The 17,639-nt window shown below is 34.8% G+C and overlaps 1 protein-coding gene across 1 annotated transcript in view; it reads left to right on the top strand.

The window, feature by feature from the left end:
- Positions 1 to 17,639, top strand: part of KDM4C (lysine demethylase 4C) — a 347,564-nt gene that overhangs the window by 90,218 nt on the left and 239,707 nt on the right. Inside the window, exons 7-8 of the mRNA XM_023535104.1 lie at positions 6,122 to 6,225; positions 10,004 to 10,141. Coding sequence (XP_023390872.1) covers positions 6,122 to 6,225; positions 10,004 to 10,141 — 242 coding nt within the window. The remainder of the gene's footprint in view (positions 1 to 6,121; positions 6,226 to 10,003; positions 10,142 to 17,639) is intronic.

Here is a 17,639-nt window from a genome sequence, read left to right as displayed (position 1 = left end):
AAAGGAATTTTGTTTCTACTTTATATATGCTTTCTTTTAATAATGAAATGGCACACTGAGAAACACCATTCTTTGACTTGACAATTCTGAACAGAAATTGTTAATAACATCTAAAGATTACTTTCTTCCAAATTATAGAAGGGTATTAGAAGGAACGGTTACATACCACATTTGTAAGAAGCATCATTATAATTTTGGCAAGCTAATAACTAAGAAGACTTAGTGTTTTTATTATGTAATACATTATAGTAATACTAGCAGTATAATTGTAATCTTGAACCTTGTTAGGGACTATTTTCATGAATATTAAGGTAGATGAATCCTGGTTCTGGATAATAGATTAAAGCACAGCTTAGAAAATGATTATCAAAATCCTTAAATACATAGGCAGTGATTGAACTTTGTGCTAAATCTATATGCTGAACTCTTTCTCTATAATAATTATTCTACCATTTTCTATTTACCTCATCACTAGAGAACTTTTAAAATGGAACCAATATAAACTGTATAGATGGAGTCACGTGCTAAAATTTTAGGTAGAATCTGTGTGTAAACACTTTCATGTAATCTAATTGAAAATGACATTCCAGGAAAATGGGTGCCACTTGTTTAATCAGTAAGAGGTTAATAAACTTGGAAAATGAACAAGAACTTTAAACTCAACTGCATGTTTATTATTTTTGCAGCATTATTTGAGAAATGATATACGGAAAAGACCCTATAAAATAGTAGAAGATTCCTATCCACTGGCCAGATGTCAGCCAAATTAATTGAATTCTGCTAAATAATTAAAATGGTAAAATAACATAGTAAATGTGATGGAAGATTGTAGGATGTCTAGGTCAAGGCAGCACTTGATACATGAAATGAAAAGCAGCCTCGGATATTTTCCATTATCTTGTCTGCACATCATAATTATCGTACTTGCCTTTTATGCATGAATGCTTTCATCTTTAGTTTCTATTGAAATCTTGATTGACTGTGGCACCTACAAATATTTTATCTGAAACACATTAGGCTTGCATCTAATAAAGCCAGGAGTTTGATTTTGCCCTTCAGCTGCTTTCTCATTTATACAAGTTTTTTTCAATATTACATAGACATAAATGTAATAAAAAATCTCAAGTGAATTGTTGCAATTTTTATACTTGTTATGTTCACCTATAATGCCATTGCATTCTTTCTAATTTTTGGTTTGATACAATTGAATGGAAAGTATAAAGGAGAATAGAGGTATAATGTTAAATCATGAATGACAGTTTTGAAGATTTTCAGAATGCCTAAATCTCATCTGTTTTAGAAATAAGACAATATCTTTGATGTTCTATTAAGTTAAGCAAAATATGGATTAATGACAGTTGGGAATGGCTAAAAACTTTTGTGAAGGACTGTATTACATTGGTTTCTTATTATGAATAAAATGCCTATATTTAAAAAAAATTAAAGATGATTTATTTTGGTCAAAATTTTGGTTTCTGGAAAAAGAATATGTGAATTAGGATTTTGTGCATCTGATTTGGAAAGTGTGAATGATCAGCAGGAATCTTGTTTCAAATGTCAGTATGGTAGAGGTGAATAAATTGATTCTTTTAGATCTTTACATTTACTTGTAACAAGTGTTTTAGTTTAGACTTATTAAAAAAGCAACACTCAGCAAAAAGGAACAGAAAAATCATTATTACAAAGGATTAATTAGTTAATGGTTTTGTAAAGTTATTTTTAGTGTGTGTGCGTATGTGTTTAACTGGCTAATAATCTTGAGTTTAAGCCTGTGGAGCAGAGTAGTAGCCTGATATGCAGGGATTGCGCTTCCAGGAGGTGGACCAGGGTCTGTGGTGGGATACAGGTAGTCTGTGGACTCTCTGAAATCATATTCAAAATTGGGCATATATGTGTATTCCTGGGGTGCTATCATCAAATTCCTTAAGAGAGTTTGGTCTAAAAGAGATTATGAACCAATGCTGTCAAGAGACTAGAAGAGCAGCAAGAAATGTCATTTTAAGTTTTTGAACAGATTTTAAATTGACCTATTCTCATACCTCTGTCTTGAAATTAGGAAAATGTACTTTTACAAGGTCTCAAAATGGCAAGTACATTATTCTCTTAAGCATTCATTTAGCTGATGGTCTGAAAATATTATGTTAAAATGTCTGGTTTTGAAAGCATAATAAATATCCCTCATTATAAACAATCAATTTTAAGAGGCCCCTTAAGCCATAAAATATGAAGAAGTTCAGTGATATATCCATTGCATTTATGCCTAACTCATGCTTCAGGCATGGAGATCAATACGTGGTGTGTTGGACTATGTTTCTTTTCATCTTACTATCAGCTAAGTTGCATGAAGAATAAGTGAAACAATCCTTAAATTTAATTTTCTCATAATTTGGTGTTAGATATCAATGTCTGTTTTTAAAATTTTGACTATTTTATAGCCAGCCATGTTCCTAAATCCTGGTAGGATTTTAGACATTGGGCAATAATAAAAAATTAAAAATATTGCAAAGAAACCCGAAACACCAATTTGAAAAGATATTCTCCCCTGTGTTCATTGCAGTAGTGTTTACAATAGTCAAGGTATGGAAACAGCCTAAATGTCTATCAACAGATGAATGGATAAAGAAGATGTGGTACATATATACAGTGGAATATTACTCAGCCATAAACAGAATGAAATCTTGTCATTTGGACCCCTTTGGTTGACCTAGAGGATATTATGCTAAGTGAAATAAGTCAGAGAAAGACAAATACCATATGGTTTCACTTATATGTGGAATCTAAAAATCAAGATAAACGAACATTCAAAACAGAAACAAACTCATAGATACAGAGAATAAATTGATGGTTACCAGGTGGGAGGGTGATTGAGGGGATGGGTGAAAAATGTGATGGGATCAAGAAGTACAAATTGGCAGTTATAAAAATAGTCACAAGGATTGTGAAAAATAGTACAGCATAGGGAATATAGTCAATAAAACTTAAAAATAGAACTAGCAGTTCTATGATCTAGTAGTTCTACTTCTGAATCTATATCTGAAGAAAATGAAATCACTGTCTTCGAGAAATATCTGCACCCCTGTGTTCATTGAAACATTATTTAAAATAGCCAAGACATAGAAACAACCTATCTGTCCACTGACATGTGAATTGATAAAACAAATGTGTTATATAGATACAATTGGATATTATTCAGCCATGAGGAAGAAGAAAATCTTGCCATTTCTTTCAACATGGATGAGCTTGAGGGCATTATGCTAAGTGAAATAGGCCAGAGAAAGATAAATACTCTTATGATCTCACTTACATGTGGAATCTAAAAAAACTGAACTTATAGATACAGATACTAGATTGGTGGTTGCCAGAGGCAGAGGATGGGGAAAGTTGGTGAAGGTGGTCAGAAAGTACAAACTTCCAGTTAGAAGATATGTAAATTATGAGGATGTACTACTATACAGTATAGTGACTATAGTTAACAATACTGTATTGAAAGTTGCTAAGCGAGTAAATTTTAAAACTTCTCACTACATACAAAAAATACTGTAACTGTGAGGTTATGGATATTATTTAAACATTATTGTGGTAATCATTTCATAATGTATACATATCCCAAATCATTACATTGCATACCTTAAACTTATATATGCTATATGTCAATTATATCTCAATAAAGCTGGAAAAAAAAGAACCCAGTGAAGACTAGTCAAAGCTATATGAGTATTGGAATTGTGTTTGGAATCTATGTATCATTAAAATATGATAACTTTTAGAGAGGACTTCTTTCAAAGAAATTATTCAAAACTTAACTTCAAAGTAAGTATTAGAATAGAAAAAAAAATGATTCGGAAAGGCATATTTTAAAGAACTTGCAAAAATTTTTAACATATACTATGCTTTCTCTTTATTTCGTTACTTTCGAAAAATTCTGATAGTCTTGAGTTTTTAGTTGAATGTTATCTTTTCCATTAGAGCTATTTGGGTTATTTTTCATACAAGTGACTCCAAAGTTGTTTTCTCATTTATTATGAAAGATATTAACATTTTTTTAGCTGGTATAGTTCTGAGTTTTTAAAAATATTATTTTCTATCTAATAATCTTATATGTTGAATAAAATACTTTTCCTAGACTGTGGAGTGAGGGTGAGTATGAACTATGTACTTCTGCAGGCATTTTGAAGTAAAATTCGTTTTGAGACTCATGCTTTGTAGATAATTTGTGCTGCTTATAAGGTGTTTTCCAGGGCAATATAAAATATAATTCCGATAGCATATTGTAAATATAAAGTCTGAACCAATGTGAAGTTCTTAATATACTGCAAATTACCTTCCTTCAGTGGTTTTCCAATTTAAATTAACTTAGGACCACTCACCACATTGTTCAAGTCTTGATTACAAATCCATATCAAAAGAAAATTAAATAGATTCCTCTTTCTTCATTGATTTTAATTTAAAACGTAATTCATTTAGTGCTGCGCAGAGTTACAAATTTGAAAAGTTTGATAGATCCATTTAAATTGTATTATTAAAATGTTTCTGTGGGTTTTGTGCTAAGGGACCTCCCTGTTGTTGATGTAGGACTTAGGACATCATATTGTGTATGTAGATACGGTTGTTACGTTAGTGTGGTACTTTCTCTCCATCCACTGAAGTCTGCATTCTTTCAAAGGGTTGCTTATTTGGCATAATGTTTTATTCTCTGTTTATGTATTATGAATGGTAACCATAAACAGAGGCCTGCATCAGACGACCATATGGGGCAAAATTATTCCTTTTATTCTATTCCCATTGGTATTGCAGAGAATGATAGTATTTCTGGTTTTTCTGTTGTCGTGTACTTTTTCTATTTCTATTTTTTTTTTTAAATCCAGGTGCAGATGCTTCAGCAGAATGTACTACTTTTTGCAGGTGGTTCTTTATACCCTCATGGCTCTTTTCTGGCTGTTTGATTTATTTTCTTCTGATGATTGGTGGCATCAATAAAGGCTTATTAACTTTAAAAATATCCCTGTAAACCTCCACTATTCTATGAGAATAAAATGGCACATGATTAGTTAATGCTGGTAATTCTTTTTTCAAATTGGTCACATTCTTGAGCTGTTTGCATGTAGTGAGCCATAGAGTCAGATAAGTACCATTTTCAGTGGTTTTATCTTCATTTTAGCAGTAGAGAAGTTAAATATCGTCTGTGTTTCTCACTTCACTCATATGTATCACACATATTTTTCTGGTGAGTTCTGTTTTCCTTCTGGATTCTGTCTCTGATTATTCTGTCTTTTCTGTGTTTCTTTTTTCTTCTTGCTTGCCCACTCTCCTCAGCGTGGTAGTTTTTCCCCTTGAGTGAGGAAAGCAAAGGACAAGGCATCAAGCACGTTCGTTTTTCTTTAGCTTGCATAACTGAGTTAATGAGAGTCTGTCTCAGAACTGCAGGCTTGAAGTCAGCAATAGAGAAAAACAAACTGTATTTTGTTTTGTAATATACTGTAGAAAAAAAGTTTGGTGCATGTTTAGCTTCCTCATTTAAAGGTCTCCTCAAAACACTGCTTTCGTATAGGCAGGTGAGGCAGGCAGATTTCTGAGTATTTGACTGGTGCTGGCCGGGAAGTTGTTCAGGAAATTAATAGCAGTTAAACTTTTTAAAACTGATCAGAAAGAAACAAAGAAGGGTGGGAAACTGTTATGTGTCTACTGTATGCCAGGCATTGGAACAAATGCTTCTGAAATGATCACTTCTAGAAGTCTAAACTGAGAGATTCCTCCGTTGAACGTATATTTACTTCTCCTAACCTCCCTTAATATTTTGTTAATGTATAAACTGTTAGACAGTTTGAATTCAAATTTGTTACAAATGGAACATTTTTAAGGTTTAGTAATTTTATATGTTATGAAAACAACTCGGTAGATCTTTTTATAAGAAAAGGTTAACTTCTGGTGATATAAATATGTATCTTAATTTTTAATAACTCTGACTCTAATTTTTAGTATGAGGGTTTTTTGATGGTAGAATTTCCTGTCTTTGCATAAAACTGTCATTTTGGAAGAATAGTAGCACATAAGCTTAAAAAAAACTACCTGGAATTTTATCTTAATTGACTCGTTACTGCTTATATTTATTATTTCCATTTAGGTTTTTTCCCAAGCAGTTCTCAAGGATGTGATGCATTTCTTCGCCACAAGATGACACTGATATCTCCCTCAGTGTTGAAGAAGTACGGTATTCCCTTTGATAAGGTATATTAGTATTACTCTTTAACAAATTCATTTTGAGTGCGTTGTATTTGTATTTAAGACAGATTTAACATAAGCTAGTATGTCTGACTCAGGTAGGATTTTTAGGATGTGGGGAGGAAAATTCTGATTTATGTTTTGTAACATAACAATTATTTATCTAAATACTAATTCGAAGCTACTTTTATTTCAGGATACATTTACTAGAGATTTCATGCTGTTATAGATTACTTAAACTACTGAAAATAAAATACAGCACATTTGACAAACTAAGTTGTAGCACTTCTACATTGAAGTCTTTTATATGAGCAACATAATTTATGTATATGTGATCTATTTTTTAAAAAGAATTCAGAGCATTTATTATTAGCAGTTTGATTGGTTAGCATCAGTGTTTATGGTACCAGTATGTTGCTTCTAGATACATTTAGACACAATACATAAAATTGAGATTTCATTATGGATAGACTTGCCTGATAATTTAATAATCAGATCAGTTGCTTCTTTGGATTATTTCTAAACATTAAGTTCTGTGAGACTGTACATGCTAGAGCCCTCTTTCTTTACATCCATAGGTAGTTACTGGGTCAAAGTTATGACAGGGCATGATCATTTTTTTTGTGAGGAAGCTGAAATGAAAAATGTTTTTGACCAGGTAAATAAAAGCTCTCTCTCAGTTGGAGGAGGGTTAAGTCCTTAGCTATTTGCAGAAACATTAAAAAATAGCTCCACTGTCTTCTTCATTTTTTGTTTCACTTTCTTCCCATAATTCTTGCTGTTTTTTACCTTAGAAGCTTTTCATTTGTGGCTAAATCTTTACCTCTTCTTAATCTCAGGCCCTTAAGTTCCCCCTTCCCCTCCCGCCAACCCTTGGCTTTGTTCAAAGTAGATTTTTTAGAAGGACCAAGAATCATTCTCCAACTTGTTGTGATGCCCGCTTACTCACAAACTGTCTGTGTGGCAGTCATCACAAGGCATGCTTGTCTTGTGTGGTGAGGATGCTCTCATCTCTGGTTTACTGACGTACTTTTACAAACCATGACGAAAAGCATGCCTCCAAGATGTGCACTGTGGGGAATGTCCATGGGTGTGGAGAGGAGCTGGTGTTGGGCTATAGCAGTGCTGCAGGCACAGATGTCAGAGGCTGTGTCTCCGCCCCCGGGGGAGTTCTTGGCTACTGTGGGGCTTTGTCATACTTGCAGACACCTCTAGGCACTGGTTTTTCGGTCTTGGAAACATCATCAATGAGTGTTTCTTTTAGGTAGTTAGCATAAGCTTAATTGGGCACTTTTATTTCAGTTGGAATATTAGAGTTCCCCAAGACAGAAAAACCTCTGTGACTTTAGGGCTGGTGATTGATACTGATCAAGCTGTTCTTTGGAGAGGGGGTTATATGAGGTAGCAGGACTGAGGGGTTGGTTCATTTATCTAGGACGGAGGCCTTTTGGGTTATGTACGTCCTTTCCAGTGTTTGGGGACTAAGAGGTAGGTGCCTTGCACCCCTCTCTGGGCTGTGGCTCCCCAAGTGCTATTTGGTACATCACTAGATGTACTAGGCCTTTATCTGATCTTTTAAGGATGGGACATTTTGTGGCTTCTATGAGAAGCAGCAGGATGAGTGTTCATCTGCAGATGGTGAGGCACTAGTGACTAGAGGGCTGATCGATAGTTGTAATTTTTCCCATGAAATGCTGCTAATTCCCCTTCCACTTTGATGAAGGGTGTGTACTGGATGACTGTGCTCCTGAAGGAACTTATTCTTTGATCATGATAATGTAACATGAGACAGATTAGCATAGGCTTCGGAATTAAAGTTCTCAAGTTCATTCCTGATTCTGTCACCTGGGCAAATTACATAATTTTTCTAAGCCTCAGTTTCTTCATCTGGAAACTGGGGATAATAATAGTACCTACTTAATAGGGCTATTACGAAGATGAAAAGAGATAATCTATGTGAAAGGCTTTGCATAGTATATGTTATATAATAATAATGTAGTTTTCCTCCTCAATTCAACCCTCTTTCTTTAGGCAATTATTCACAGATGGAGTAACATTTTTTCTTCTCCTTTCAATGTATTTGTACTTATTCATACATATATATGAAAAAGTAGGTTTAAAAAAATAGCTAATATCTGCTTTTAAATTATGTGTACTACCCATTCCAACTTCTTTCACTATATGGAACTGTGATGATTGTTTAGTCTTATAATAAAAAGGATTCATTTTTTTCATCCTTGTACTTTTTAAAAATTATCAGTTTGTTATATAGCGGCAATAAATTGGCCTTATATTTTGGCTAACTGGGACTGACCTGTTTCTAGACGTTTTACAGAGACATAAAATTTAGAGTCCCATTCAATGAGAGCAGGCGCTCTTCTTCAACATGCAAGGGCAGGGTTTTCTAGGTAGAGCAGAGGAAGATTGCAGGTAAGATTCAGTGGAGCAGTGACAGTAGTTTCTTTTTCCTAGTGACGGCAGTCCTACCCTTTTGCCCTACCTTTGTAGGACTAAAAACAGTTGAGCAGGGTGAGTTTTCTTTTATCACACAGTACAAGGAAGTGCCTAGTTTCTAAACACAGTTACAATTTCTGAGATTCAGTGAGACCAGGAAAGAAGAGAATCAGGCTGCGTTCACGTGGCTCAGAATGGTGGATTTGGAACCATATTGAACTGATAAGCTTTCTCTGCCTGCCAGGTGACAGCTGAGTTGCTGCTCATTGCAATAGGACACCTGCTGGGGTGCTATGGGGAGAGGGAGTGATGAACTAAATTTCAGAATTGTTGGGAAAGAAAATACTCCCCCGCACAACCTTTTAGCATTTCTAAAATGGCAGTGGAATTGCACTGTGTGCACCTGTATTTATACAGTGTGTCTCCTGTATGTTTATTACATACATGTACGGACCCACATATTCATTTAGCAACATTTTAAGACTGAAATGATCATGGTGACTGAATCAATCAGTGAATAATATACTAATAGAGAGTAGGCAAATTAAAAAAAAACACTGAAAAATTTTGTTTCAATACTTTTCTATGACTTATTGTGAATTTTTGTGCCCTTTGCTGACTATAAAAAATAAATATTTTATATCTTAAAAATAAGAATGGAATACATACATTTCTTTCATCTTTGCTTTAGGTTCCTAACTGATTTAGCCATTATTTTAATTATATTTTAAAATGCACTCACACATACATACATACATACGTACCTATACATATTTATATGAATAATTTTTTTAATAGAAGTTTTTGCTGTTAAGTGGAATACAGTTAATTGAATGTTTTCTAAGTGTTATGAAAGAATAATTTGGTGATTACTACAAACTTTTTGGCAAAAATAATTCATAATAAAATCTGTTTCATATGCATTATCAGTTTTTGTAGCTCTGACTTGAAAAAATGTCAGTTATGATATGTCCTATTATATAACTCAAATAATGCAAACTTTAAAAGTATTAAAATATACATATTGATTGCTAATAGGAACAAATTTAATTGAAAAATTTGAAGACATTTTCGTATAAAATGACGTCTTTGATTATAGATTAAATGATTGAACTGCATTGCCAGAAAGTCACACTCTGTTTAGAAAAGTCTTTTAAAAGTTTCTTGAAAAACTATTAAGAGATTAAGTAAAAGATCTGGGGGGACTTCTTTTATACTGGTATAGCTCAGATATCATGGCGTTTTTTAAAAATAGAAAATATATTTTAATATTATTCACAATTTGGGAAGTCTTATAATTGGAAAATATTATATATTTTCTACCCTGCAGATCACCCAGGAGGCTGGAGAATTTATGATTACTTTCCCATATGGCTATCATGCTGGTTTTAATCATGGTTTCAACTGTGCAGAATCTACAAATTTTGCTACTGTCAGATGGATCGACTATGGGAAAGTTGCTAAATTGGTAAGTTATATCTATGCCTCAGAATTAAAGCATAGATTAAATGTGTATTCTGGTTGATATAGTGGGAAAGCTAAGATCACATATAGCATTTATTTTTTTCCTCATTGACGTTGTGTACCTCTCACTACGATAATTTATTTCAGACTAGATATATTTATTTTACATAGGCTATTTGTATTTACATTTGTCTGTTCTGAAATTAATGTGTAACAGTTTACCTTGAGAGGTAATTTTATGCAACTAATGTTTGCTTTCTCTAAGGCCACCAATTGTTTTTTTTTGCAAGAGTTTCCTGTGGCTCCCCGTGGCTTCATGATTGAACTCTCTCCATGTTAGATTTCAGTCTATGGCTGAGCAAACAGCTATTTTACAGAAGAAAGTGTCTGGTAAAATTGTAAGAACAAGAGGTTGAGGGAGGATGTTAAGAATAATGATTAAAACTGCCCTTAATGCAGAAGTGAATTTCTTGAAAGTAATAATGTAGAACAAGAAATATATCTTTATATTAAATTTGGTATAAAATTTTGCATCTCCTGCCCAGTATATTTAATTTAGTTTCAAATACTCTGTATTTTCATCCACAAGAAACAACTTCTATTAAATTTAATTAATTTCTCCTTGCTGCAGTAAACAGAAGACACTGTCAAAGTGATGGTTGGCTTCTATTAGGTTACTTCCTTTCCTGTGGTTTTTAAGGCGAAGGTGCAGACTGGCAGAGGGCAGCTTCTTAATGAAACTGTGTTTTACAGACTATGTAAAGTTGACATAGACTTATTGGAAAATGATATGTGTCCCTTATGTGGCCTCATCTTGGCACTGCATGGTACAGGCAAGTATTATTCATTCTACATTGGTAAAACTTGTATGCAAAACCATTGGGTAAACTTAGATAGAAATATATTCAGAAAGATGATTCTAGGTTTAATTTATATGTGTTTTTAGAAAATTGCATAATATATTACAAATATAGCCCTTTGGCAGCTTAGGAAGCATTTGAAAGAACCTGTGGCATAAAAGAAAGCTCCTGCTATTAGAAGACTTTCTGTTCTGAGTAATTTCTATTTATGAGGGGTAATTTAGAAAGGAACAGAAGTAAACTACTTCTTTCCATTATGCCTCCTTCTTATATATAATATAGTAAAGCTAATAAAAAAAAATAGAAAACTCGGTGCGTTATGTACTTTGGCCTGCTGCTGCAGTGCTTTTGCAGAAATGTAATCCTAGTATCTTCGTTGAAACAGTGTCAAAGCCCCGAGGCTGTCACAAGGTATGTTATTTTATGGTTTGCATCTTTAGTCAGTGATATAGTCAGCTATCACAGCTGTTCAGAGTCACCAGAAAAATGAGTTGGTGTTTGTTTACTATATGTTTCAGATCTAGTTTAAGGTATTGGCCAAAATAGTTTCTCCTCAAGGCCAAAATGTCCTGGCTGTGTTCCCACATTTTTGTGTGGATGTAGAGTGGAGTGGAGTACAACCAAGTCAGAGAGCTCGATAGTGGTCTGCTCTGAAATCTCAACTGTCAGAGCCTAGGAATCTGGGATCGTTAAGAAGTAGTGCACTGTGATGGAGGAGGCAGGGATCTGAGGCCCAACTTTTCTTCTTCTAGCTAGCCATATAACATTAAGAAAGTCATTTATTCTTTTTGTTTCTTCCTATATGAAGTAGAAATACCTCCCTACCCCATAGATTTGTTGTGAGTGGTAAAAACTTAGGTATGTTGATTTATATCATTCAGTTCAGTAAAGGGATATGACTACCTTGGCTTTGGTTACTAGGTACAAAATGTTCAATGGCTATAATGCAGTTTGGCCAGTTATTAAAATTGTTACAATTGCATGTGTTTGAAACATTTTAAGGTGTTGTCTCCATCCTTCTCTTTGGGTGAGGTGGTGCTACTCTGAGAATGTGTTAGTTTGCTATTGCTACTGTAGCAAATTACCATAAAATTAGTAGTTTAAAACAGTACCCATTTGCTCTCTCATAGTTATGTAGGTTAGAGACCTGACATTGGTCTCACCAAGCAAAACTCAAGGTGCTTATGGGGCTGCATTCCTTACTGGAGACCTTAGAGAAGAATCTATTTCCTTGTTCAGGTTGTTGGCTCATTTCAGTTCTTTGCAGTTGTATGACCTTTTCTTGCTGCCCGTGATCCAGGTCTTTGCTCCTAAAGGCCTCTCTCAGGTTCTTTCTTGCACATGGTCCTCTACATTTCAAGGCAAGCAATCTGTAGGATCCCTTTTGTAAGATAACATATTCATAGACTACAAGGATTCGGTCATGGATATCTTTGTTGTTAGGGATGAGATGGGTAGGGGCAGCTTTCTGCCTTGCAGAGTTCTAGTTAATAACTGACATGGTGATATATTAGAAATTTACTTTGAGTCAAGTAACTAATTTTCGTTATTCTGATTAAAAACAGGAAACTAAACTTAGATGCAATTTTGAACTTTTCACTGAAGCACTCTTATGCTTTCTTAAATTATATTTCTCAATTTTAATATTTTCTTGGCTAGTCTCAGTTAATAAGTTCTCTTACATTATAGTGTGCTGTGATAGCATTTTTTAAGATAGATTTTTGTGTCTTTTATCATTTATTTGACACATTTTTATTGATTTCCAGGGTCCTTTCTTAGACAGTTTTATGAATTTACTATATTGCGTGTGCGCGCGCACGTGTGTGTGTGTGTTTGTGTGTATGGACATGTGTAGTTTGTTTTTTTTTTAAAAAAACATAGTTTTTAATCTTAGGAAAATTTATGAGCTAGGTAATTAGTTTTAGCGTATGCTGGGGACAAATGTAATGTATGGTGGATATGAATTGCACTTAAAGGACTTTTAACTTTGAAGATGACCAAATTTGTTACTTTGTCTTAATTCTTTGCCTTCTTCAATTTATTCTAAATAATAACTATTAAAAAATAGTTATTTGTCATAAGTGATGATGAGTTATACATTTGAGAAGGAATAATTTAAAAAATAATGGTATACTTTTTCATAATTAAAGCACTGGGGAATGACATCTGCTTTCCTTGTCACATGTTGATTTGAGTATATAAAAACATCTGATAAAGTATTTGTTTGTAGTGCAGCATTAATTAATGTGGTACAGAGTGTGAGATCTCTACTAATATATTTCATATATTACAAACCAATATTTCTGATTTCATGACTTCGAAAGAGCTGTTACAGAGGCTGTTTTTTAATTAAAAAAAAAAAAAAAACAACACTCAGCTTTGAAAAGATAACCTCCAGCTTTACTGATATATTGACGATCTCTGTTCAACAGCCAGCAGGCTTTGGTTAATACGACCTTTTCAGCCCATTCAAGCAGCTGCTGTTGAACAAAGCTCCGTTTATTTAGAGAGTGCTTGTCTGATGTATGCCAGGCACCATGCATGTTTCTATGAATTCATCACTTGGAGGGTAACCTGTTTGATGAGAGCACACAAGTGAAAGTAGAGTTGGCCCTGGTAAGGGATCAAGAAATGCTTCCTTTGTCGTTAGCTGCTTGACTTCCCGGTGGCGTCTCTGGAGAAGGATAAGAGAGATTTCTGTGGGTTTATTTTGAATGTATTACTGACCTGTTAGTATGCAGTATTTGTTCAAGAAACCTTCCCTTTGTCTAAGATGTGATTAACATTGACTGGAACTCTCATTTCATTGTTTGTGCTAAGCCCAAATAGTCGTCTTCCAAATTTCAGCAAATTCCTAGATGTTTTATATTTTTATACTCTCAACTAAATAACAACAACAACAACAACGTGAATATTCTACTGCCTGTCTGTATATTCTGGTTTTTAGCACTTAATTCTGATAGCTCCCTTCCCTTTTTAAAATCACATCTACCCAACCTGCCTCATATCTCACGGAAGACTTTTTTTTTTGGTGCATAGATTGTGAACTAGAACTTCAGAAAATAGGCAGAAGTAGGCACAAGGGGACATTGACATCATAGCCTTGATAACAACTTCATTTTGAATATCCCTGTCTTTGAAAATCTCTGCTAATGTCCCAGGCCCTTTCTATTCTTGTTTCTCTCCTTCTCTTCTCCTCATTGAGGATCATACAGCTCTCATTTGCCTTTACCTGTGAAATATAGGATAGCCAAATTCTGCATGATGTTCCAGAACAGAAGGGCCTTGCCTTAGGAGGATACTCCTACCTAAGAAGGCAGTTATATAATTTTACCCCATTTCATTAATCAAAGGTAAAGTTTTCACTGAAAAAAAAGGGGAAAGTTCCAGGTAGCCAAATGCCCATTTGCCTGCCTACCGACTTAGGCAGAGTTCAGCTTCAGCGAGTGCTCAGTGAGTTGCACCTCTGCAACAGGAATTACGCTGCATGTGTGTACATAGAAGAAAGACATGTATTTTTGTCTTCAAAGAGCTTTTATAAACAGCAGAAAGTTTTTAATAAACCGCCGTTTGTAAAGTTGTGGTACATACTATCCAGTTCTTTATTTTAGGCATTCTTATCGCTTTGAACATCAGAGTAATCTAGAGTGAAATGCTATATATATATTTTCTAGTAGAGATTTAAAAATATGTAACATAGCTAACAATTGAAATAAGATAGTGGTGCATATTTGAGATGGATGTTTTCTGTTGGTGGAGCATTCTTTCTTTTTGTGCTGAAATGGAGTCCATGATTACTTCTGTGCAGCAGCTGTGGTGGCACTCCCAGGTCTGCTTCCTGGCTGGGTTGGATCAAAGAGCTGGCCTGCAGGTTGTGTTTCATTTTTCCGTTTGGTGGGATGCAGTGCAGTTGTTTTGATGTTAGGTTTGATGGATTTGTTTGCCACTGCATTCATTAGCTTCACATCAAAAAACTGACAGGCTGTTAAATGAAACTTTGGCTTAGATTTTCAGCTTGACTGTTTGGAGACGTTTGTGAAGATATTTTGTTTTTGTGTTGCAGCAGCCTCAAGCACTGTGATTGTCTTGAAGGGAAGAAAAGTTATTTACTGTACTGATTTTCTTGAGTAAAAACGAATCATTGTCTTGGGGACAGTCATCTAGCCTACACCATCAGAAGCAGTGTATTTATGACAGTGTGTGTAATGTAAGAGACTTACCTACAGCATGATAAATAACGTTATCTTCCTGGAAGAAGAGGTAGTAATTGGTGACTCCAAAATGATATCCCTTTATTTTGCATTAATTTTATTTTAAGTGATACTCTATTAACATGACATGCCAGAAAGTTGACAAATTACACTGCAGAGCTGGGAATGTTCTCTTATGAACTCCAGGAGCGTTACTTTACTATCTTAATTTTAAAGCATCTTGACATTTGAATCCTCAAACGTTTGAACAAGTTTAAAAAAAGATGATAGAATTTTGAAATTGATTTCCCTTTCATCTGGAAGGGATTTCAACTATTAAATTATCTTGCATACAAAAAACACAATATAGGTTCATTCTATTTTATATTTCAATTCTTCTGTAAAATTAAATTTAGTTTTTCTTACACCAAGCAGCATCCTTTTAAAAAACTTTAATTTTGGGCAGCCTTTATTAAAAACAATCAGGAGTCATTTTAATGGTTATATTTTAATATACTTTAGATCACAAAATACTAGTATAGTGACATCTCTCTATTGTTGGTTGTGAAGGAAATAAAATGTAGACTTTTGCACATTGCTCATTTAACAGTCCTTGGCATTCTAATTTTAAGTGTCTGATAATGCATATATAATATAAATTTTGTGAGTATAGGATTTTATATTTTATTTTCTCTTTATACCTCTATTTTGTTTTGGTTTCTCAGGCCCAGGTGGTATAATACAATAATGCTGATGAGTGGCTCTATGGTACCTTTTGACAGCTTCAAGGGAAGAAGAGAAAATATCATGTAGAGAAAAAGGAGCACACACACTCATATCCTGAGGAGTTCGTACTCCAACTGGGGAGATAGTAGTTATATATCTGGAAGTAGTATTATGAAAGAAAGTATTCATACTTGTCCCCATTTTACTCCGATAAAGTGTTGAGTTGCAGGATTCAGAAAATCTGAGACTTCAAGTAGCATTCTAGAAAGCCAGTTGATTAGCATTTATTGTGTCTGCAGGACAGATATCTGGGCCTCAAGTCCTCAGTAAAGGAGCCTGATTTCATTTATAGCTAACTTAAATTTGCTGAATTATGGGATTTAAAGGGAAGTAGATATCTGGTTTATGACATTGATGTTTACCTGAAATCAAGGTAGTATCTGTTTCTGAGGCTTTAGTTTAACTCAGTACCTTAAGGAAAAGTAATTGGCTTTTGGAGTAACTTATATACTCTGGAGAAAAATGAATTTGTCTTTAAGTCACTCTACTTTCATAGATTTTGACAGTAACAGTAGCTGACATTGATTGTTCATGATGTGCCAGGCCTTGTTCAGGGCTCTTTGTACATGTTACTTCATGCTGTTTCTGATAGTGCCGGTTCAGAGAAAATTGAATGTCTTCTTTTCTCTACGAGTCCCCTTCTTAAACTGGAGGAGTTGAGATAATGCATAAAATGAGGATAGTGAAGCTGGGCTTGGAGGCGGAAGGTTGACCCCCCATGCCCCACATCTCTTGGACTCATCTCCCTGGATGTGGTGGATTAAATAGGTGCCAGCCTAGTATGTGATTTGTGGGATCATTTTCAAGATTCTTGGGGATTTAGAATGATCCTGTCCTAGCTAGACTGTAGTTAAATGAACATCACCACCCTGTGGCCCCAGACTCCATCTGGCATGTTTCTGTTTGGTTTCTTAAAGCCAGTGGACACTTATTTTGTATTCTGCTCTGTTGAAAAACCTACGTATGAAATATTTTTCAGCTCATGGAGTAACCATCATTACTTCTGAGGCTTTGATTAAATGGTGAAAAAAAAACAAAGATTCTCTACTCCTTCTTTCATTTTGAGGAGCGAGGGGGATTCTGAGTCATCAGTCTGGATAAAAATGTGTGTGTAGAGAATCAGAACAAAGTTGAGGATGTACTTACCTTGACGTATGTTTTTATGATTAGCAAGGGCCAAATTTTATTGTAGCAGTTTTGAAGCTTTGGGAGTTTTTACCATTTCTTCTGCCTTTTCCATATTTTTTCAGTGTTTATAATCGTAAACACATAGTAAAAATTTCCATCAAAGGCTCTGTCCTAGATATGTGTTTGGAGAAGAGGAGAGAAGTTGGGAGTATTGGGGAGAAGTTCGGAGTGTGTGTTCTGGCCTGTGGTGATCCAGAATTCTCTGAAGTAGTGGGAAGAACACCTGGTGACATTGACAAGTTGGCCAGCCCCTGGAGGGAAGAAAGGAATGATGAGAGAATCATTTGGGCTCTGGGCACCCTCAAATGCCCTGGCTCCCCAGAACTTCTCATTCTTTCCACATGGGTTGACAGTACTTCCCTCCCCCTGCAGCTACCACTGAGATGACAAACCTTGGTTTATCTAGTAGGGAGTTCCTCCCTTGAGGGATTCAGAACTTGGTCGTGGGGTTGGTGTAGCTGCTCAGTAGTGTCATGAG

This window comes from Pteropus vampyrus, unplaced genomic scaffold, assembly GCF_000151845.1.
Source record: "Pteropus vampyrus isolate Shadow unplaced genomic scaffold, Pvam_2.0 Scaffold136, whole genome shotgun sequence".
Lineage (NCBI taxonomy): Eukaryota > Metazoa > Chordata > Mammalia > Chiroptera > Pteropodidae > Pteropus > Pteropus vampyrus.
This window is presented reverse-complemented; position numbering and strand designations above follow the sequence as displayed.